The sequence below is a fragment of the Poecilia reticulata genome, linkage group LG13, assembly GCF_000633615.1.
Source record: "Poecilia reticulata strain Guanapo linkage group LG13, Guppy_female_1.0+MT, whole genome shotgun sequence".
Lineage (NCBI taxonomy): Eukaryota > Metazoa > Chordata > Actinopteri > Cyprinodontiformes > Poeciliidae > Poecilia > Poecilia reticulata.
In genome coordinates this window covers 27,756,454-27,779,617 of record NC_024343.1, presented here as the reverse complement: position 1 = coordinate 27,779,617, position 23,164 = coordinate 27,756,454, and the positions used below count along the sequence as shown (strand labels likewise).

General features: G+C 38.2%; 2 protein-coding genes across 2 annotated transcripts in view; one reads left to right on the top strand and one right to left on the bottom strand.

Annotated features, from left to right (window-relative positions):
* Positions 1-18,509, bottom strand: part of lhfpl6 (LHFPL tetraspan subfamily member 6) — a 66,778-nt gene extending 48,269 nt beyond the window's left edge. The window contains exons 1-2 of the mRNA XM_008426364.2: positions 18,189-18,509; positions 15,600-16,100 (exon numbers count right to left, since the gene is read on the bottom strand). Of these exons, the coding sequence (XP_008424586.1) occupies positions 15,600-15,984 (385 nt within the window). The 5' untranslated portion in view covers positions 15,985-16,100; positions 18,189-18,509. The remainder of the gene's footprint in view (positions 1-15,599; positions 16,101-18,188) is intronic.
* Positions 18,510-19,547: 1,038 nt separating this feature from the next.
* Positions 19,548-23,164, top strand: part of cog6 (component of oligomeric golgi complex 6) — a 27,605-nt gene continuing 23,988 nt past the window's right edge. The window contains exons 1-4 of the mRNA XM_008426363.2: positions 19,548-19,748; positions 20,136-20,279; positions 20,861-20,932; positions 21,275-21,333. Coding sequence (XP_008424585.1) covers positions 19,614-19,748; positions 20,136-20,279; positions 20,861-20,932; positions 21,275-21,333 — 410 coding nt within the window. The 5' untranslated portion in view covers positions 19,548-19,613. The remainder of the gene's footprint in view (positions 19,749-20,135; positions 20,280-20,860; positions 20,933-21,274; positions 21,334-23,164) is intronic.

The window sequence follows — 23,164 nt, the reverse complement described above, 5'->3', positions numbered from 1 at the left end:
GCCAAATTTAAAATAATATGAAAAGCCCTTAACTGTGAATAAACAGAGCTTTAACTTGGAGACTTTAACAGAAACAGAAACTGACAACACAGAAACAGAAACACATTGGGAAATTTAGCATCATTTTACAATTGCACTATATTTACTTTCACAGAGTTGGCTGCACAGCCAACCTGGAGTATTTTTGTTCCTGTTTGTTTATGCCTTCATGCTGTTGCTAAATATTTTTCCCCTTATTCAAGTTCACTTAAAGGGCAGTCGCCACAGTGCCGTTTAACTGTTGAAGCCTGAAAACAATCTGCCCGAGGAGGACCAAAATAGACTCGGGGAGCAGAGTGTACTGTTAACAGAATGGTGGCGTGTTGCCTCCGAATCTCAAGGCAACTTGCAGCTCAAACTGTTTATCTTGAACAGCGGATCTCAAGCCATTAGAAAACTCCAGGGACGTTTCCCACATCTTGAAACTTTCTCCATTTTCTCCTCTGTGTCTGCACCCCATGCTGCTGTGGAAACAGAATCTTATTAGAAAAGCCCACCCAACTGCTGCTGGCCAGCTGGAATGAGAGCCCTGGGAAGTAAAGCAAAGCTAAGTTCTACCCAAACAGTCAAAAGATTCCCAGCATCTACACCATATACAGCCATAAGCCACAAAGGGGTGATTATTCACCAGCTTATGCCGGCCTCAGAAAAAAGAAAAGGGAAAAAATGAGGCAAACACTCTTTTTTTTTTTCTCCCACCATACTTAATTTCATGCGGCACATTTGGAAGCTGTCATTCTATGATAGTGATGAGAATGACATTTTGCTTATTGCTCCAATTCACCAAAATGCCCTTGGTGTGTGTCCCCCCCCAGAAGCTTTGAAATTTATTAAAAAACAAAAACAAAAAACCCCACAATGAAAATGTACCAATTTCAAAGATGCCCTTATTTGTATTGATCACTCGACAAACAAACTCAGTCACACTGTCTCTCGGGGGAGCTGTCATTTCTAGTTCACATGAGCTGAATATGTAATGGGAGAAAAGAAGAAATCGTGGACTCCGTTATCATTCAAATCACAAACTAAACAAGACATACGGATGTTCATTTGAACATCATGTCTCATTTTAAATGTGTGGTGGTGATCTGAGGCAAGCAGCAGAATATATTTACCCCTAAATTCCCAACATTCCTTGAGGCAGACAGGAGAAGGGGATGCCGGTCTCGGCACAGAGGTCATTGATACACTAAACCACATGCAGACCCACAGTGGGTATTAAAATCTATATGCTCCTGTTAAAATACCTTGTTTTTGTGATGTAAAAAACTGATTCCATAATGAATTATTTTAATACTTTTTCCACTGCTAAAGTGACATGTATTCTGGACAGTTCCACTAAAATAATACCAGTCTCTTAAAATACAATTCAATAATTCAATTTATTAACTTGAAATGACTTCTGGTGATGCCATTTTTATTTGCACGCAGAGTGGCACTTTCATCCTCTTCTTCTTTGCCTTTCTGGTGGACAGCTAAAGGGTCAAAACTGAATAATTTGCAAAGTTTGGCTTCTGTTAAATTATGCAAAGGAACAAATATCCAAATTTATGGACGACTGAACTTTATTACAGGTTATTCAAGTTCACTATTATTGAAAGCAGGTGGGAACAGAAGACTACTAAATGCTGGAATTAGAATGTGCTGATTTATTACCCACTGAATATTTACAGAGTCTTTTAAAAACACACTCAGAGATACGAGAAAATTAGCAATTCTCACTTCAAAGGGTAAACAAGCCTTTCACACCTGCAGCTGCTGACATCAGGTCATGACAGGATGCCTGACAGACAAACGCCTGAGCACAGGTGACCCACATCCCCCCCGCTGAGCTGATCTACAACTACTTTTTACGCCTTCCTCACCTGTTGTCGGTGTTTGGGAGTATGACGGCAATTGTCTGGGTGACCTTTCCTACTGGAGTAAGCTGATCTAATCCTGCATAAAATGGTGGAAACTCATTTAGATTCTTTAAGAGGGCCCTGAATGCCACACCACATCTTTATATCACTGAGAATCTTGAAGACTTGGAGAAAAAAAAAAGCAATAAGGCATTCCCAACTTAAAGGGAAGAAATGGCTCTCTCCTGTGAGAGTGTGTGAATTATCCCCTAGGATTACGAGGTGTGTTTGTATCAGTAGTTTTTAAGGTAAAAAAAAAAACAAAGAGAGTACTGAGGCTGTTTTTCAGTTAATACAGAGTCATCTCTGCACCGTGCTCCATATTAAGCTGTGAATTTGCCTCCATATATCCAGCACCAGTTTTGGTTTCTCATAGCTTTGCTACTTGACCCACCAGAGGGCAACACAAAAGAAGTATTGACCCCACATTCCCCTCATCAGGATGAACGAGATAATTAACTGTAGAGTTAAAGGCATGGTGCCTCTGAGACTGTAAAACCAGGCCATGAATACTGAGCAAACTACTTTATCCCACAGGACTTATGGCCAATCTATACCTCTACATTTATTCAGCCTCTGACTCAGTGAAAGGTATCTGTAGCGGGTCAAATGCGGGTTCCCCCGGTTATCTCGTTTATCTGCTATTGGTCACAACATGTGGTGAATGTTTTCCTCCTGGTCTTCCGTTTGTTCGCCTGCTTGAAAGGAGTTTGTTCTTGTTTTCATAGGTGACTAAAGTATTGCTCACTGCGGGCGCAGGCTCCAGCAGGGGCATCAAACATGCCCTCCACAATGTGTGTCACCTCTGATACAGAGACGTGGAGCCTCCACCATCTGCTAGGCATCTGTCTGCCGGGTGATTCATCTCCTCACACATATTCACTGTTTCAGGTGTCTGCAGCAAGGATGTGACAAGTTAACAGCTATTTCCTCTGTCTTTTGGTTCCTATCCCTGTTTTCAACCAGAGAGAGCTAAAAAAAAACAAAAAAAAAACAACCCTCCCCCACAAAGAGATTTTTAGCGCGACTAAATAAATACAATATTAAAAAGACCAAATAATACAATCCTGATGATACAAATATTGTGCTACCACTTTGGCCCAAGTGACTTAATTAAAATTAAATCTGAGATTGTTTCACATTAGTTGCATGTTAACGGTTAACTTCTTGTGCATTAGCCCAGAATCATTAAAGTAAAACACTATTTTGTGCAGCGCCTTTAAATGAACAACATTTCCGAGCATATTAGTTTGTTTTTGTTTTGTATCTAATGGTAATGATGCAATAACAGGCTGAACATGGATATTTAGAAATGAAGGTTCCCGAGTCTGAAAATATTCAGATTTCGGCAATGTCACTCCAACTTCTAATATTAGAATGTAAAGACAAAAGCTGGAACTCCATAATATAAAGAAAAGATTTGATTAAAAAACACTCCCTTAAAATTGTGACGAAGATACTCATCACAATTAACCATTTTTATCTCTTTTCTCCTCTCATTTATGTAAAGTTCATTCAACTAGCCATATGCAGAGCCATGTATGGATTCCTCTCACTTTAAATATAATAACCTACAATATATTGCATCTAAGCATTCCTTTGCAATTGCAATATTGCACACACTGAAGTGATGACAACTGCAATTTAATTTACTGTGCAGCTCCAATAAAAGCAGCGCTGTACAAAAATAAAGGTGCTTTCTATACACAAAAAATGTAGCATTAATGGCTTTTCAGATTGTAGAGGTGTCTAATCTAGTGAAACCTAATGGCGAAGTCCTCCGATTTTTGTTTCAACATGTTTACATAAAACTCGGTTGTGAAATCTCTACTGGGAGTGGACTGGAGGAACTGTATATGGAATGCCTAGCTAAAGTTGCAATACTGCCTCGATTTTTTTTCACTTTTTGTTAAGCTGCAGTCACAAACTTTATTTTATTTTATCTATATTTTATATGTCAGATAAACACAAAGTAGGGCAGAATTGTAAAGTGGATCATCTAAAATTCTGTTGCAACTCTGTTTTTTATTTTGGATCATTGTCCTGCTGGAGAGTGATCTCCAGAGTGATCTCCAGCAGGACAATTTAAAGTTTAAACTCCCCAGTTTAAAGTTTTTTGAAGCCTCCAACAGATTTATTTGCTAAATGTTACTGTATTTTACTCCGTCCATGTTCACGTGAACTCTGACCAGCTTTCCTGTCCCTTCTGAGAAACAACATCCCTACAGCCACCATATTCCAAGTTGGGGGCGATGTGTTCAGGGCAATGGGAAGTGTTAGTTTTCTTCCATACATAAAGTTGCTAAAAATGCTAAAAATGTGAATGTTGGTATTTTGACCATCCACATGTTTGCCGTGCTCTCCTATATGACTAGTCTGAACTAAACGTCCAGTCAACTGATTCTCACACCTGAGATGTGGATCTCTGCAGCTCCTCCAATGTTACAATAGACTTCTTGGTTGCTTTTGTAATTAATGCTCTCCTTGCCTGGTCTGTCAGTTGACAGCCATTGTGTGATACTGAAAGGGTATGAAAGCTTAAAAAAGGCGTTGTATAGGTTTCTTCCTATTTTAACTTAGTAAGAACCCTGGATGGTTTCTTACACTTATAGTTAATAACACAATGCTCATCAATCTGTGTTAATATTAACTTCCAACTCCCCTCAACCTGCCAATAAAAGAGCAACAAAAAAAAAGAGTTTCTAACTATCAACAGAGCTTTCTACCCATTTACTCGGCTCAGGTGTTGTGATAAAAGATGCCGCTGGTGCAGAACAAAATAAAGCAAGGTTAGCACGACTTAGCTTATCTTTACTGTGACAACATTCCATTCTAACATGCTGCCCTAAAAGTGATACCAAAATGTTACGAGCTACAAGCCGAAGCTCTTTCACAGAGACACACAACAGATTATCGCTACATGTTCACAGAAAACCGCCCACGTCCTCCTATCGACAGGCTGACATGCTCAGCTGAAAAGCAGCTCATATCTGAAAAGAACCTTGCAGCCCAGAAGCCACCGCTGTGCCACTGTCTGTCATATTTGGGGTAGTTTTATTTTATTGAGCATAATTCTGACACAAAAAAACAGCTGCAAAACAAAGGTTGTTGAAGGTTGATGAGTTTATATCAGAGGCATAAGTCCAGATGGGGAATTCTGGAGGATTTTAAAAAAGCAGACAAAAAATATGATCTCAATGTAAGGCCTAAGAGAGTCTTAAAATTTTTAACTTCTTAAATGTGAAAATATTTTCTTTTTTTTTTTTGTGAGAAAATCTATTGGCAAAAAGTTTCTGCCAATTGATATTTTAAAAACATGTGTTAAGAAATGTTAACACATGTTAACATGTCGGGCATTGGCCAAAGCTTAAAGAAAAATCAATGATTGGAAACCAAGATAAACGTTTTAATTGGGAAATCTTTAGATCTGACTCAAAAAAAAAAAAAAAAACTCACAGTACACCACTAGATATTTTGGTTATTGATTTTTTTTAAAGCCGTTTTCTATGAACAAACAAATCCTTCACTAGATTATTTTTTATAACCAAATTCCTGTGCTTTCTGAATTCATTCCTCTGCTGTCAAACTCCCACAGCTCTCTGTTTTTACAGCTGCAGCAATGCCAGACATGACTGCAGACACACCAGACACGCTTTCTGGACCAGTTTTGTACCCAGTGACAGAAAAAAAAAACAGCTCAATATGCAGCATGCCTGCTGCTGTACCAGCAACAACAATGACTTAACAGAGGGGTTTACTGAAATAACCCTTCTGTCTCTTCTTTGGTTCCACACACTTCCTGTTTGACAAAACTAAATCCCTGCTGATGCCAGCCTTTCCGCCCTTGTCTCTGTTACTGTCTCTCTCGTTATTTTTAACATGGTATTTTTTTGTATCTTGTTCTTTTTGTTCCGTGTTTCTGTCTGAACCCCGGTTCGTTCTCCGGGTCACTGGTTGCTGACCTCATCTGCGGGAAGGAGGAGGTGAAGGAGCAGAGCAGAGGGACAGATGGGTGGACAGAAAGCAGGAATAGGGGGAAAGGTGAAATCAGAGTTAAAGACCGAAGGAACTGGAAATAATACAGAAGAAACAAAAACAGATAAAAGACAGAAAGAGGAGAATCTGAAGAGAAAGTGAGGATGGACTGAAGCACTGGGGAGAACAGAGCGCCTCTGGCACACAGGCTACGTTTCACGGCTCTCTGACTCCAAACATCGTTGTAGTCGGTGGGGGTTTGAGAGAACTGTACATCCAGAAAAAAAGGCTGCTGGGCTGAATGAGCATATTACAGTGCAAGAGTGGTCTGTACTTTAGGTGATCAATCAACCCAGAGGAAGAGAGATCCACTTTATAACCATTAGAGGCCGGAAACGTACCCAATGAAGAGCGAGAGAGCGTTCTAAACACCATTACACAAAGCTCATGTCCACAGCAAAAAAAATAAAGTTGTGGTTTAAACATATGTGCTACTGAAATCTCATTCGCTTTATTCAATCGCTGCACGACAAACAAGACAACGCAGTTCATCATCATCTTCATCCCACCAAACTGGCAGGCCTGTAAGGAGGAAGGAATACAGCGCATCAGGGAAATGTTTACCCAGCTCTCCGGAAATGTGTTGCGACGCGACACCATTAAACAAAGAGTGTCAAGAGACACTGTTCCAGACAGGAAGATGAGCTCTTCATCCTGGAGCCTTCCTCATATGGATGCGATTTCATGTTGTTGTACCTCTTGAAAATGAGAGCCGGCGGTGAGAGGGGAGTGGAAGCGCAACATTCTGGAGCTGGGTGGGATCCAGCTGGCAAGAGCTCCCAAAGCCGGCACAAGGACAAAGCTCCTGGCGGCGCTGGTACGGCTCTGACACAGGACGACACGAGACGAAGCCAAGCAACCTTTGGCAAAATTATGGTGGCAATAAAGGCCGCCCATCTGTAATTTATAGATGTGTCTTTATACCTATAACTCGTGCTCATGCCCTTGGTGTACCCTCTGAGCCTCAAAGGGAGTGCAGACAGACGTGGAGCAGTTAATTTCATGTGGCCTCGATGGCACATGACCAGACTTCTATATTACATGTTGTGTTTAACAGGTCACCTTTACTGGCAATTTAGATACCTGGTAAGTTCTACATTTAAAGGGGTAGTTCAGGTTTTTGAAATGAAGTTTAGTTAAAAGTTTGTAAGCAGTAAATATCCACATTTTTGGACTTGTTTGTCTAATAATATTGGAGTTCAGTCAGTAGAGGGGGTCAAAAACAGACCACACTGCTAACGTCATAAAACATCTCTAGTCTCTAAAACGGTTTATATGAAGGATATTTAATGAAGCTTTAAATGTCATTATGTTTGCATTGGCCACTTACTTAGCATGTAGTTACCCATAGCCCAGGAAAATATGAGACAAAGAGAGTGTTTTAAAAACTGGAGATTTGTCTTCAGTTGAAGAAAAGAAAATATTTAAGCTGGTAGGGGAGGCTGCCGAAGAAGCTGAAAGCAACACTGAGGGAGCTTCAAAAGTTTACAACAAGTACAGGTTGTGTTTTACATGAAACAAAAATAGTTCATATTCTTCATATGTCTAGGTTAAGGGGTATGGTTAAAATGCTCTATAGAAAACCTTTAGACGAAACAAAAAATCTCTCTAAACAAAGTGGAAGTATGTGTTTTGCCCGGAAGGATCCAAAGTCGGACCTTTGGACGATGACTCACGCCAAATGATCTACTTGGAAAACAACCAACACTGTATATTACAGCCAGGACATTTCATCCAGAGGGAAACATGGTGGTGGCAACATCAGGGTTTGGAGAGACTTCTCTTCAGATAGAAATGAGGTGGATGAAGTTATGAATTGTTCTGAAAACCTGTCAGTTTTAGCCTGAAATCTTTACTTAAATGATCTCTGTGGTATCAAATGAAGTGTGGACAGCACATGAAAGATTTGGAGACCATTCGCAAAGCAGAGTAGTCAAATATTGTCAAGTCAAGATGCCGAGTACTGATAGAATCATTCTAAAGATTGAATGCTGAAACAGGACAAACGTTATTTCAAAAATGTTCTAGTTTAAAGGTGTGCACAGGCATGATACCAAGTTATCACACAGTTTTTGTTTTTCATATTTTCCCCAACTAACCATTTTTGTTTTGAAGATCCACAGATAATACTCTTGTGTCACAACTTAAAACAGAATGAAGCTTTTCCTGTTAGAGTAACTGTCATATATAAAAAGCAAAGCGGTGCTGAAAGCATGCTTAGAGCAGCTGAAGTATATGAAGTACAGCTCCAAAATCCTGAGCTACTCTTTTTAAATAGGCATAAAACTCAGGTGAAACACAGTTATATCTGTGAATCCTCCAGGCACATTGTTCCTATCCTGACATTCCACACCAGTGTCTGCAAAAACGTAGCAAACAGAAGTAAACACAGCCATTCAACCAGAAAACCAAATGGAGAAGCTTTCCCACCACGGCCAATTATTTGATATTTCAGATCAACTGCAGCTTCAGTGGAGGCGGGGTGGGAAGTATTCAACCAGAGCTGCCAACAAATCTGTTCAAACTCTGGAGGTAAGAGCCAAAATGCTGCATCGTTTCCCCTCCACAAAAACAGCCTTTAGTTAGGGGAAAAAAAAATCTGTGTTTAATCAGCTTTGGTTAAATGATATTTTATTTAAACCTATTTGAAAGTTCAGACACTTTTGTAGCTCAGAATCTAAAGCTTTTCAAGTGTTCAAAAGATAAATACGTGTCAACTGAAAGACAAGTTTGTCACTTTGCTCCAGAACGCCTCACAGGGAAATTGAGCCGCATGAGAAAACCCACATTTTCTGATCTGAGTTTATCAAAGAGCTGTCAGAACTCTTGACTAATGTATAATGTAATAGACATTAAATGTCTCTAATCAATAATTTAATCTCATCGCACCCTGATGGCATTAAATTTCCCCTTACAAACCAAACAGTTCTTTGTACTTTACCCAACATTGACAGAAATATTCAGATTACGGAATTCCCTTCTGACCACAGCCCTCCCTAATGATAGCGAAAATGCTGCATGGAGCTATTTCAAACCTGAGCTTCGTCCCCGAGGGATGCGTCACCTCGCAAGTTCACGCAGCAGCAGCCTGTAAGAAAGTCCTCTGCGTCCCCACCGCAAGCTGTCCCAACAAACTCCCGGAAAAGGCCGTCATGCATCGCAGTGTTTGTCTTGTTGTTTTCACCTTCATTTTCTGAAGACTCAGCAGTTTGTACACGTCCTCAGTGAAATATGGTTTGCACTCTCCAGCTTCGAGCGGCCATCTCGCCTGACATTTTTATCAGGAGCTAAAATGAGTTTGGTTGCACTGATATTCTCTGCAGGTCAAAACAATATTTTTGAGAGATTCAGTCATGTTTTGAAAAATAATGTTTCAATTTTGGTTCCTCTGGACCCAATACTGTTCAAATAATCTTTTTTTTTTTTTTTTGATTCACTGACTGAAAAAAAAAAGTAATAATTTTCTCACATGAATTAAACCCATAAGATATCAAATTGTTCCCAATGCATGAAGAAAACAGGCAAGTTCCTGTAGAAGTATTTAATGACAAAAAGGTAAAAAAAAAAATCTTTTTTTCCCCCTAAATAGGTTTATTAAAAAAAATAATTGCTCCTAAACTTTGGCAGCAAGATATAATATTAAGCATTTCACCTAAATGACAAGTGTTTTCTCTCTATGTGGACAAATTCTGTTTTACTTCTATTTGCAGGATTGTTACAAACTCAGCCACACCGCAGGTTTTTTTTTCTTAGCATAAATAAGCAGTTTAAGGTGACATCACATAACATCAATCAGAATTAACATCATACTTCGAATAGGCCACTCTACATCCTTCATTTTGTTTTCCTGAGCCATTTATGTCTTTGTTGCAAAACACCAGTGACGGCCTATGGGCCAAACATTTTCTTTCAGACTTTTCTTTTAGAGGATATATCATGGTTACTTAAAGGAAGTCAAAGTCTTCAAGGTCCCTAAAACAGCAGAAGCAGCTCCAAACCATCACGCTGCAACCTCCATGTTCAACTGTAGGTATGATTTTATTTGTCTGAAAAGCTATCACAAATGCTCACCTTTTGTGTTCCTGTTTAGTCAGCAGTGTCTGCCATTTATGCCTACCCTCTTGTTTAATTGATGAATCATGAAAACTGTCTTAAACTGCAGCAAGTGAGTGGTTTAGATTTTGTTTTGGGTTCTTTCCTGGATGAATCATTAAAGCTGTTTTGGTAAACCGGACACTTCAAGGAAGGTTTGCCACTGTTCCCTGTTTGTAGCTAATGATTCTTATCGTGGTTTCTGGAATCCAAAAGGCTTTCTAACTATTTACAGGTAGGCAGATTTCAATAATACGTTACTCATCTGTTCTTGAGTTTCTTTAGATCAGGGTGATGAGTTACTTTTTGACATTATTTAACCTACTTCACATTACCATGTAAGTTCTATTTAAGCGGTGTCCTCATTCTACAAGCATAGCGATATTCAGGGCACTTTGGGATTTTACATTTTGTCAGACTATCTTTGTATACTATTAAGATTTGTTGGACAATCTGAAAAATGTAAGAGTGACAATGAAAGAAAATACTTTTTCACAACACTGTAGTACAAAGGATAATGTGAATAAGCAGAACCAAAGGAAATACAGAACTCAGACAAAAATAAACTCAAAACCAATCATGAGAATTTTTTTCTGAAGTTTCAGTTGAATGTTCTTCTCAACAAGATACCCATTAAAATGTGCATTGCTTTATGTACTGAGAACAGATGCTGTTGCCTTTTGTTATTTATCAAACAGGCATGCACTAATTAGCAGACCATTATTCTTTAAAGCAAAGCCACAAGGTCTCATATCAGGTGCAATGGAAAAATGGGTCAGACTTCTGGGCTTCTGGCATACTCCCATCCCTTTCTCTGCCAGTTTGAAATTAATTTTGAGATTTCATTTTTAAGCTATCATTGGCTTTGGCATCTAGCAAATCTACGATATAAATCCCTTAAAGCCAGTCACACAGCGAGAAAATTAGACTGTCTCAGGCAAGGTTTGGAGATCTGAGACAAAAACCCAGATGTCTGAGCCAGTTCGCAGCACATTTTACTAAAATCGCTCCATTTAATCAGTTCTGAGAGGCAGCCACTGCTAGGAATTTAGCATTTGGAAACATCTGCAGATTTTATACTAAAGAAAATATTTAGCATTAAGTCTGCAGCACTTTTTGATGGTTAAACAAGACGACAATTTCTCAAGCCTAGCTCAATAGGGAGAAAGGAAATTTTATTAAAAGTTCTGAGAAATTAACCTCCAATGAAATTTAAAAGGGAAAAACATTAAACTGGAATATAAAGAGATCCATTGTTCCCCCAGCGTATTTCTCTCCCATCATAGCACAACTGTGTTTGAATAAAGTTTAGCAACTGTTTTTGAGCCCTAACTCCACCACAGCTATTTATTTTTGAGAAACATTCCTACAGAATAAGAAGCAGATCAGATACCAGCTCTGGTATAGCTCTCAAACGTACTGCCAGTCATAAATACTTCAAATGAAAACTGATTCTTCTTAATAATGTATAGTATTTAAAACTGTCTCCAATGGTTTTTATAAAACCTTTGATGCCTGAAAAAAAGTTGCTCACAAAGTTCCACGAGCGTGTTGCATTCAGGGTGATGAGCGGTGTTAGTTTTTGGCCAGTTTCTGGCAGTTCCTAATTATTAAAATAAGAAATGTAAAACTGTCACTTATATTTAGGTAAAACCTGCAGTGTCTCACATGTCTTAGATGTTTTTTTTTTTCTTGTTCAAGTCATGTGAACATCAAATATTCAGATGAATTATTCATCACAAGGCCTTTGCTAGTCTTCTCGGGCCCATGAGGAGGATTCAACTATTTGGTTCAAGCATACCACAGCAGGGACACATCCTGCAGAACTCCAGCCACTGAGACATGGAGTTGGACACCCCTAATTTAAACCATTTGATTGTAGCTCCAGCTGTAGGTGTGTCACAAGTCAGAAGTGTTTTCTAGCCACAAACAGATTTTCTTCCAGAATTCACTCGGACTAGATATATTGTTTTTCTTCGTTTTGGCTTATTACACACACGCCCAGTAAAGAACACTGAAGTTTGTGGTTGCCACATGTCAAAAAGTCAGAAAAGTTTAAAGGATACAAATAATGTACTGAATCACTCTGGAAATGGACACACACAAGTACTTACTGTGATAGAAGGATACACACAAAGCAGGAAAAATGGGTTTAGAGCTGGCCTAAATCGTGACTGTTAAAAACAAAGCTTAAACAGCTTTTCCTCCTGCTGTGTGCGGTTCTGCATGAGGTGCCCGAATAGACAGGGCAGGCCTCTGCGGGAGGGGGCGAGGGACCAAATCCCCTAACAACCAAATCCGAGTCAAGAATCTTTAAATGTCTGAACCGCTCGCCTGTGCCACATCCGTTCCAGTGCGTGCACCGCTGTGGATGACTAAAACAAGAAACTGTGAAGCAAAAGGGGGGAAAGCTGTTTAATGTAAATCAGATGAAGCTCCCAGGCCTTTGATTTATGAATCTGATAACATTCCATGCTGCGACTAAAATCCACAACCATTAGCAAGGAACAACCTCTGGAGCAACATTCACTTCCTTGTGCTCGGATGAAGCAATTGGAGAGTTTTCCTATCGGGAGCTGCGGTTAATCACATAAAGAACTGATGAAACCTTTTAGGTTTGATTTGTTTAGTAGTTAAGATCTGTTTCATGGAAGTGAGATAAATAGCAAGATGATCTCAGCTTGATATTTTATTTGTGGCAACCTCCACAACGCCCTGCCCTCTCTTAATTAGTGATCCTCAAGAGGTTGAGGGAAAGCGCAGAAGGATGTACAGGATCACCACCAAACAGCCAACCGCGAGGCTCACACTTCGCTTTCACTGCTCGTCACATTTACTTCCTCTCCCTGTTCCCGCTAATCACCGATATCTGATCGCACTTCTCGGCCCCCACCCCGCCTGCTTCCCTGCGGATCTTTATTTCTCGCAGCTAATAAGAAACGAACGCCGAATGTTTCAATCACTCCTTTCCCCTCGGCCTCCCTCGCCCGCCTGAATATCTCGGCACTCTTTTGGAAGTGACAGAAGACAATACATGCAACAGCCCACTGAGCTTCTCAGTTGTGTCACTTCCAATTAGCCCTTCTGAGACATCTCTGCCCTTTGGCTCGCTATAGCATTCAAGATGAAAAGACCCGAGCGGTGTCTCTTGCATTGTATACCGCCTTTCTTCACTCTCCCACTGTCTAAATTCATGCGTGTCTGGATTTGTGAGTCTGCGAGAGGAAAAAAAAAAAGACAGACAGGAATTTTTTAATCCTGCAACCAAATATAGCAGCTTGTATATAGCTGTGGAGCTTTAAAGAAGCTTTCCTTATGTAAAAAGGGCAGACTTCAGAGTAACCCAAGCAGTCTTCACCTTAATCATCCGCCTTATTATACATCATTAATGCTGAAGAAGTTCCCGTGAAGCTAAGCCTTTTAGAATTAGGACATGCTAGTCTTCTGTAGATTCTTTATTTTTCCTTCTGGAAAACCCAGCAGCTCCATCAAATCAGCTCGCAACCTGCTTCTCTGTCCCGTCACATTTTAAATCCAAGCCGAAGTGACGAGGATTGCAAACAGCAGAGTGGTGAGCCACAGTATGCAAGCAAACGTCTTCTGAGTTAATGAGAGGGACTGGAGCGCCACAGCTTCTTAAACTGGGGCGAGGGGGAAAATTTGCAGCTTCAGTGGAAGCCTTCCCTCAGACCTCCCGTCCCGAGAGAGCACATGTGCAAAAAGCCAAACAGCGCACGCACACAAACAAAAGCTGGTGCCGAGCCAAGCTGGGTCTAACTTACTGCAAACAGACAAACAAAACGTGGTTTCTGCAGTGTTTGTTTCTCTGAGAGCAAAAAAAAAAAAAAGTGAGGGGACTTCTTTAAAACTTAAAAATATCAAACGAAGAACAGAATTTGAGCTCATTTGATGGCTTTCCATAACTTCACAAGGAAAGATTACCAGACGCAGTCCGAATGTTTCAGTGAACTGCAGCCAAACACTTGCAAACACAGCGAGACTTTTTGTTTCATTAGAAATCCAGTTTGATGTGCAATGTTTAAAACCATTCTAACAACAATCTTGCTTCATTCCAAACATAAGTCTGCAGAAAAAAAATGAAAGAAAAAAATCTAAAAAGAACTTCAGAAGCACAACTAAAGCTCAGAAGGAGACCTCATTTCCTGTTCAGCAGAGAAGCAGGGTGTACTGCTGGAAGTCAGCAGAGCTACGATATGTATAAATCTTTAATTTCCTCACCAATGCTTTGTTGAAATCTCTATGAAACTATGTCCATAAGAACTTAAATACAGCCTTTAAAACTTGAATCACTTTCTCTTGAACTTTTTCACATTTTGTCACATTGCAAAAACAAACTTTAATGTATTTTATTGGGATTTAATATAATGTAACAACACAAAATACTGAGCAATTTTAAGGATGTAAGAAAAAGATACATGTTTTTACAGACAGCAAAACTTTATAAAACCGCCTCGAGCTACAAGTCTTTTACTGTTGTGCACTTCTAGAAGTTAACATTGTGACCAGCAATTTTCTGATATCACTTGACTTTTCTCTTGGCTTTCCACAGATTATCAACTGCACCTAGGTCTGGACTTTGACTGGACCATTCTAACACATACAGATGGTCTATTTCATTGTAGCTTAGGCTGTATATTTAGGGTCATTGTCCCGCTGGAGCAAGAAACCCAACTCAGGTCTCAAATCCCTTCCAGCTTCCAACAGATTTTGTTCCTCCCATCTTTACATTAAAGGTCACCAACTTCAATATCCGTGCTGAAGCAAAGCATTCCCACAGCATGATCCTACCACCACCAAGTTTCAGAGTGTGAAATATTTGCTTAATCTAATCACATCACCTTGTTCCACATGTTTGCTGTGTTCCTTACACATGTTATGGCAAACCTTGGACTAGATGTCTTACAGATTTTTTTTTCTACAATTAATTTTTCCACCCAGTGTTCCATAAAGGTCAAATTGTGGAGTGCTTTGTCCACAGATTTTTCCACCTGCGCTACAGATTTGAACTCTTCTTGTCTGTTTTTAGTTGTTCTCCTCAGATGTCCAAAGTTTAGGATATTGTTATATATTTGATTTTTTTTGTTTTGTTTATTATTTATTTATTTTTGCTGATATTACAGTACACACTAATTGAGTCTATTTTCTAATTAGGCAACTTCTGACGGTTGTACTGTGTTATGTTTAGTAGTACTAGAGTTGGGAGACTGAATACAATTTAAAAAGAAAATGAAAACCCTTCTTAATTATTCTTCTTTGTGTTGGTCTTTCACATAAAATCTTCATATGTGAAAGTGTTGGTCTTTCACATAAAATCTTTAACTGCAACTTCAATGTATTTGAAGTTGCAATTGAAGCCAATTCTATGTTTATAAAAGTTTGTGGAGAATTTCCAGAAGTTTTTAAATACAGTGATTTTTTAAAATATATATATATTAAACTGAGCGTTTCCTAAATATTAACCCCAAATCAAAACAGGGAAAGCAGAGTTCAGCTTCACACCACTTTGCTCACCTCCAACAAACTGGATTCCACCGGCCACACGGCCGATCGTACGGGAGATGAGGTCGGAGATGCAGCAGCCCATCAGACCTGTGAGGGCCACCAGCAGGAGGAGGCCGCAGCCCACGCCCGTCACCACCGTGCAGATCCTCCAGTGCAGGCTCGGGATGCCGTGGAAGGACGCGTAGCGGCCGCACTGCTCCAGCATCACCGTGATCTGCTTCTCCTCGTCTCTCACCGGGTAGGAGCAACGGCGGAAGGTGCCAAAAGACACGGGCTTGTCCATCTGCGTTCCCAGCAGCCAGTAGGGCATGAAGAAGCCAACGCAGGAAGCAGCGGCACATAGCAGGGACAGCAGGGCCCAGATTACACCCGTGCACGTCAGACTGGACGCCATCGTAAATATGGTCACTGAGCAGGACAGCAGTTAAACGAGCAGTTGCTGTGTCGCTGGAAGGCTTGAAGTGAGCATTTAACACGTGCAGTCTTCACCTACTCAGTGACTCTGGATCCCTGTCAGGAGGAGGAGAAACAGCCAGATTGAGTGCTGACGCACAGACTCTCCATGCAAACAAGTTGTCGGGTTGTAAAACGGCGAAAAAAAAAAAAGGAATCAGCTAGATAAGGGGAAAAATAGAATTGCGTTATCCGGTCATTATAAAAAACAGAAAGTGTCAAAGAGGTTAGTATTTCTAATTAACATGCCTCCTCTAATGGCTAACTTTGTAATTAATTGTTGTTTTCTTGCTATAAAAAGTAATTAAATATAGACAGAGATATAACAGAAATTGGTTTGCTGTTCATGTTAAGATCCAATGCCTTATGCAGTATAGATTAGACATAATTGTGATTTGATTAATAGTAAACAAAACAGCATCATGATCAAACTCAAACAGCTGCAAATGGTTTAATCAATTGAACTTAGATGAGCAAATTGAAGCTATTATTTTTTAATTTCATTTATTTACATTTTTTATCTGCAGTCAAGTAGAAATGCACCAATCAGGCTTTTTTTCCTCAGACATAGATTTTTTTGTGACTCTGATTTTGACCACTTCAAATTTTTCCACATATAAATAGGGGAAAAAAGTACTGCAAGTTCTTTTATATAAGTAATCTTTTTTAAATCAGCAGCAAATTAAGATATTACAAGATTGTCCTCATTAATGCATCAAACATGTCAAGTTTACTGATGTAGATTAAATAAAAATTAAAAAAAACACTAATTTGCTGTTGGTTGGTGCATTCATACACTGAAAACTGTGGGATTTCTTTCTTTGATTTGTTTAGTAAAAGCCAACAAAATGTTGATTTTTGAGTCTTTTACCTACGATTGAAGGTAAAAGACAAAGATTGAAGACAAAATTTGCTGTTTCTGGTCACTGCTGCATCTACATGTATAATGATTCAAAGATTACTCACATATGTGTGCTTTTTGTTCATTACTCAAACGATTGCAAGGTAAAGATGCACCGGTCAGACTTCTCTGGGCCAATTTAGATTTCTGATTTTCTTGAAAGTCTGACATACCAATTCTGATTCAACTGTTCTGTTTGTTCTTTAAAGGACGACACATTTAACAGTTGAAATCTGCAGCATGTTTTTTTTTTATAGTAATATCATGGAATCCAACAGAACATACAGCAAATGCATACTGTTTTTCTACAAAACTACAAAGATTACATACAATTACATGCTACTGATGGGTGTGTTTGTTGACCAATAATTGTAGGACTTCATAGTTTTGATGTAGCTAAACAATTGGAAAAATAAATCAGATTTGTCCAACAGATCACTGAACAGAGTCAATTAAAGGAACATTGGACACACGTGAGCTCTAATTGATAGATACATCCCTTCAACATGAGGATTTAATTATTTTTCAGACTTTTTCTGGCTTATAACAGTTTCTCAACACGTAGGAAACAAAATCAGCATGCTTCAAGGTTTTTTGATAGAAGAGATATTTTCCAGCACAAAATTAAGTTATTAGACATTTATTACCATTTGCACTTCAAAGCATATTGGTCCTCAAACTTAACTCGATTTTTATCCAACTCGGGAAAGAACTTCAAAACACATGCTCTTCTTCTAAATAATGAAAAACAAACAAACAAGCAAAAAATCTATGCTTTTCAGTATTTGAAAAGCTCTGAGCAGAGATGATCAAGGAATTGGCAGATTCCCACCTCTGGCTGATTGATTGGTGCATCACTACAACAATGTCATGTAAATAATACTTGTCACAACTGATTCACATGTTTGATTTGTTGCCTTTGCATGCACCCGTGTTAGGCATGTTGTTTAATACGCAAAGTTACAGATTCGTGATAAACTGTAGCATTTTATAACACACGCACGTGCCATAGTAGAACTTTAAACACCGTGCGTTAAGGGTTGTTAATTAACAACTATGCACCACCAACATAATCTGATTCTGAACACATTTAGCTGAGAAATGAGACTTCGGGTCCCTGCAAGAGCTGCCACTTCTTCGCGAACATGCAGGGATCTTAGGGGTGACCTCATGCTACACAGATTTACAGATTTGCTTCAATAATTAAACGGCAAAATGAAAAAAAAAAAGGGGTGAAATCTTACATGTTGGAAGAAATCCGATGTAAGGTGCGCTCGATGTTGGAGAGGGTGTTTACATCTGCAGAGTCCAGCTGTGTTTGGGTCTTAAAGGAACTTTAACTTTTCTCCAGCCGAGTAGGTGAGAAAATGATTCCGATCGAGTAAAGAGTCCAAAATGCGATATATACAAAAAAAAGTCTCCGCAGAATCCGCACACAAATCACTTCCTCCTCGTCGATACAAGCGAAGCGTTGAATCAATGATTTACTCCTGCGCTGCGCGGAGACAGAGGAGCGGAGCGGCGCTCACTGACCGGACTCCTGATCACACATTCCTGCTTACAGAGAGAGAGAGAAGAGAGAGAGAGAGAAGAGAGAGAGAGAGAAGAGAGAGAGAGAGGCAGGCGGGGAGGAGGCTGCTAGGAGGTGACAATCAATCAGACAAATCCCCACCCAGGGGCCAGAGTCAGCGCTGCTCCAGTTGCATTTACAGATACTTTGAAAAACAAAATTGTTATATGTATTTAAGTGTTAAGCACGAATGCTAGAGGAACTTTATGATTAAGAATTTTTAAGAAACTTTTAATTATACGGAAGAGCTTTGATTGACAAGAACCTTTTGCCATGCAATTGTTCTAATTCTGTCTATCCACTTTTACAGGTCAGTTCCAACATGTTTTTAAAGAATGAAGTATGATTATTTTCATTCAAATTGTGTTTTATTTATTTCCTTGAACTTATTAAACGTGTCCATCATATTTTCAAGATTTTCAATTTAGAATTTTTAAATGTACCTAAATATCTCAAAACGTCTCTTATTATTTCACTCTGTTCTCATCAAGCAGGGCACTGCATGTTTTATAAAAATCTCCAACATAAAATTATGACAATTATATATCCTACTGCCCATAATAAAGCATATTGTGTTCGATACATCAAGAAACCTATAACAGTGCAAGAAAGTTGTTTGGTATAGTAGGGCAGAAACCAGAGCTGCCAAATTGTGTTTGTTTTATTTGTTTGGTCAGTGTTGTTTGTTTAGTCAGTGTTGAATAAATATTGTTTGGTCAGTGTTTAATAAATATTGTAAAAATAAGTAAGTAATGAGTAATACACAAGATAATTGTAAATTGCTTCCAATTTGTTTGGAAGCAATTTCTTCAAAGTATTTTTGTCCAATTTGACAATGTTTTCTCACGATATGACTATAGAATGAAACTGTCATTTCCTTTCAGAGTTGAACCATCGAAAATATATGGATAACACACAAAAAAAGGATTTCTGTAATATTATCTCCTTAGTTTAAATATTTTCACAGCACTGTTCACGCAATACAACGTTAGTGGTAGTCGGAACGTTGTGTAGCTCGCCAAGCAGTCCGGCCGAACGTTAATTCCACACGGACCAAAACAGTCTTCGGATTCGGTTGACGTGGAAGTAGATTTTCAGGATGGCAAATACTAAAATAGAAACTTCAGTCGATAGCGCGACTATATCTTCAAATTCAAATGTGCCTTCTCAGCCTAATAACCCACTATCAAGGAAGCTGAATAAAATCCTGGAGACCAGGCTGGATAATGACAAGGTATGCTGGAAGAAGTTTAGCTTCCTGCTAGGAGGCTAACAGCAGCTGCGCCTGTAATTTATTGTCTTATTAATGTTATATGTTTATGACAAGCGTTCAGTGCATGTGAGTAATTCTCTTCGGGTTAATATATGGTCTTTCGGACAAATAAATCCCACCAGAAAGGCGAACAATTGTATCTTAACTATTAGCATTAGCGTCCCAGGTAATTTATTTTGGTTATTTTATTTATATAAGACATTAAGAATCCAGCACTGTGTGAAAGCACACACAAGTCCTTGAACCCGAGCTACCACTTATTTTAATTGGTGTTTTTTTTTTCTGTTCAATTCTTAATTTCTCAAAGTACTTTAAGTTCGATGGATATTTTGTTTGATATGTTTTCAGGAGATGCTGGAAGCTCTGAAGGCGCTGTCTGTATTCTTTACCGAGAACAGTCTGCGCACCAGGAGAAATCTACGAGGTGACATAGAGCGGAGAAGTCTGACGATTAACGAGGAGTTTGCACGGATATTTAAAGAAGTAAAAGAGGTAACAGAATTCCAGTAAAAAAAAAAACAATAAAAAAAAAAACATTATCTTCCGGTTAGTTTTCTTCTTTTATTCGTTCCCATGCGTTCCATGAGAACAAATGTTTTTGCTTCTGTTTCGCATCGTTATCAAACCATTCTCTACCCATGCTCGTAGACATTGCTTGTCTTTTTGTTTTCTTGGCTGTTTTTTTTATATTTTTTGCTCACTAATGGAAATAAATACTCAGAGGAATCATCACTTATTTATTGGTTAGTTCCATTGATTATAGGTCTGATCCCCATTTGAGTCGGTGGGTTTTTATTAATAAGGTTCCAGCACAGTCCGGAAAAGTATTAAAGTTAATTTAATATTTTCCAAGTCAGGATAACCAAGCCTGACACCCAAATAAGACAAACATGATTGGCAGTGAATAACCCTGCTAGTTTTTAAATATCAGTCATAAAAAACCTGTTAACATTGATCTTTTATGTTTTAAGTGTTCAGTTTGCATGAACCATGCATTCAGTATGACAACCTATCACATTTGTTGTATTTATAAACACTTTTTCCAACCAGAATTTGTTATTCATTCTCTGCAGGAACTTGAAAGTGTCCATGAGGATGTTCAGGCCATGAGCACATGCTGCGAGGAAATGACCAGTAGATTAAAGGTATGAAAGTCTGATTTGTATTCTGTTTGTAGTTTTTAAACATTTATTTTTGTCACCATAGTTGGAAAAATACATGGCTGTCAACTTGATTTCCAAGTGACACGTGTGCAAATAACAATTACTGATTTTGAGAAGGAATCATCAATCTGTAAATGTTTTAGCTGAGTGATGTTTTTACTAATAAACTTATGATGGTGTTAACTTTTTCTACTTTGCTGTGAATGTTCTGTAAACTCTATGCGCTGCTGCCAGGATTCTGTTGTAAAATATGTTTTTAACCCTGGTGAAATAAAGGTAAATAATAATTATTATTATTATAACAACATACCTTCTTTTCAACAGGCTGCGAAAGAGCAAACTCAAGACCTCATTGTAAAAACCAACAAGCTGCAAGGAGAAAAGTGAGTTCATTATTTTGCTACAAAATAGATAGATAGAACTTTATTGTCATTGCCTAAGACAATGCAATGACATTTTGTTGGGAGCAGATTGTTAGGCAACTAAAGCAAAATTGTTGAGAGTATAAAAATTTAAGTTAAATAAGCGGACATAATTAAAAGCAACACATTATGTAAATTTGGTCAAATTGGCAGTTTAAATATATGCCTGACAGTGTAGCAGTTGCATAAATATTGAATTAAGTGAAAAGTAATCAACAAGGTATCATTAAGTCTAAATCAGATTACTTTGTCATCAAAAACCATGTCAAAATCTGGATTTCATACAAAGACATATGACTATGGAAAGTTATCCTTATTGTAAGTTACATATCAGCTATATGTCAGAATTATTTCTGATGAAAAACTCATTTTGGAATAATTTATTCCATCACATTTCATTGTCATTTCCATTATTTTTTTTTTTTCTTTTTGTCTCAACATTCCATATATAATTTAAAAGTCTAATTATTTAAGTAATTCATGTTGAAAAACTGAAAATAAAAATATATTAATTATGCATCCAGTGATATATTTCAAGTGTTCCTGTTTATTTTGATGATTTTGACTTATTTAGTCTTCCCAAACCTTGTCCTTTCCTTAACCTTTTCCATTAATATGCTTGGCTACAGCACACTGTGAACAGCTAGCTTCTTTAGCCTCTAATGACTTTCCCTCCCTATGGAGTCTCTCAATGACTGATGGCCACCTGACAAGACATCAGTCTCTCCTGTTGTTGCATATGTTATTAACTCAACATTTATATATTAAAAATCATTAACCATCCATCCAACCAAATTATCATTGGTCTTATTTAATATTTCAAATTTACACAGTTATCAGAATGATCAAAATTAAATGTTTAAAATTTGTAATTGATCTATATGAAGTGTTTTAATTTTTTTAATTGATTTTCTAAAATAAATTTTAGTTTTCATTCTGGTTTAACTTTCGTTTTAACAGGAATTGTCCTCAGATTCATAATCTCTTTTTGAAAGAAGTCTGAGCAAAAATAATATTGTTGACATGCATCAGTACAGACCTGCAACCTTAGAGCCTCATCATTGAGATCGACTTATTTATTTTTTTGCTGTTTAAAGTAATAAGAAACATGTAATTTGTTTCTTCCTCTTCTTATATCCAAAGTGACTCAAACTGTGATCTATGCCGACTATTACACCCCCCCAAATACATCAACTTTAAAGTTTATTTGCTAATAAGTTGAAGATTTCCATTCTTGCCTTTTGTAGTTTGAAAGATTTGGGAAAATGCCGTAAGAGCTGATTAAAAAGCTGTGGGAGGAGAACTGAATAATTCACGAGGCTGTTATCAGTTCTACAGTTGGATCATAACACATGTTAAGGAGACCAACAGTCAGCCTTAATGAAATAGGTGTTTGTTTTTGTTTCTGTTAGGCCTTCATAAACTTCAAAGGCCCAGTGTAGGACTTTGTGTTTGGGAGTGTGTGTTTAGTTTTGATGATGACATAGTTTCAAAAGAATCAGTACTTGAGAGCTAAAATATTTAACCCATCATAATACTGAGTAAATGTGCAAACAGATAAAATATCTTTAGTGCTGTATGTTCTCTTAGACTTAACTGGAAGGAGCTAAATGTACAAGGAGTGCAATATGATTTATGTGAACTCCTAACCTTTCTTCAGCAACTATTTGTTTGGAGACAAAATTACTTTTTTTTTTAAACGTGATACATACTTTCAGGCAAAATACATTTATTACTGTGTATGGAATGCTTTTAGTTATTTTCTCCAAGTACAATTATACCCCCCCCCCCC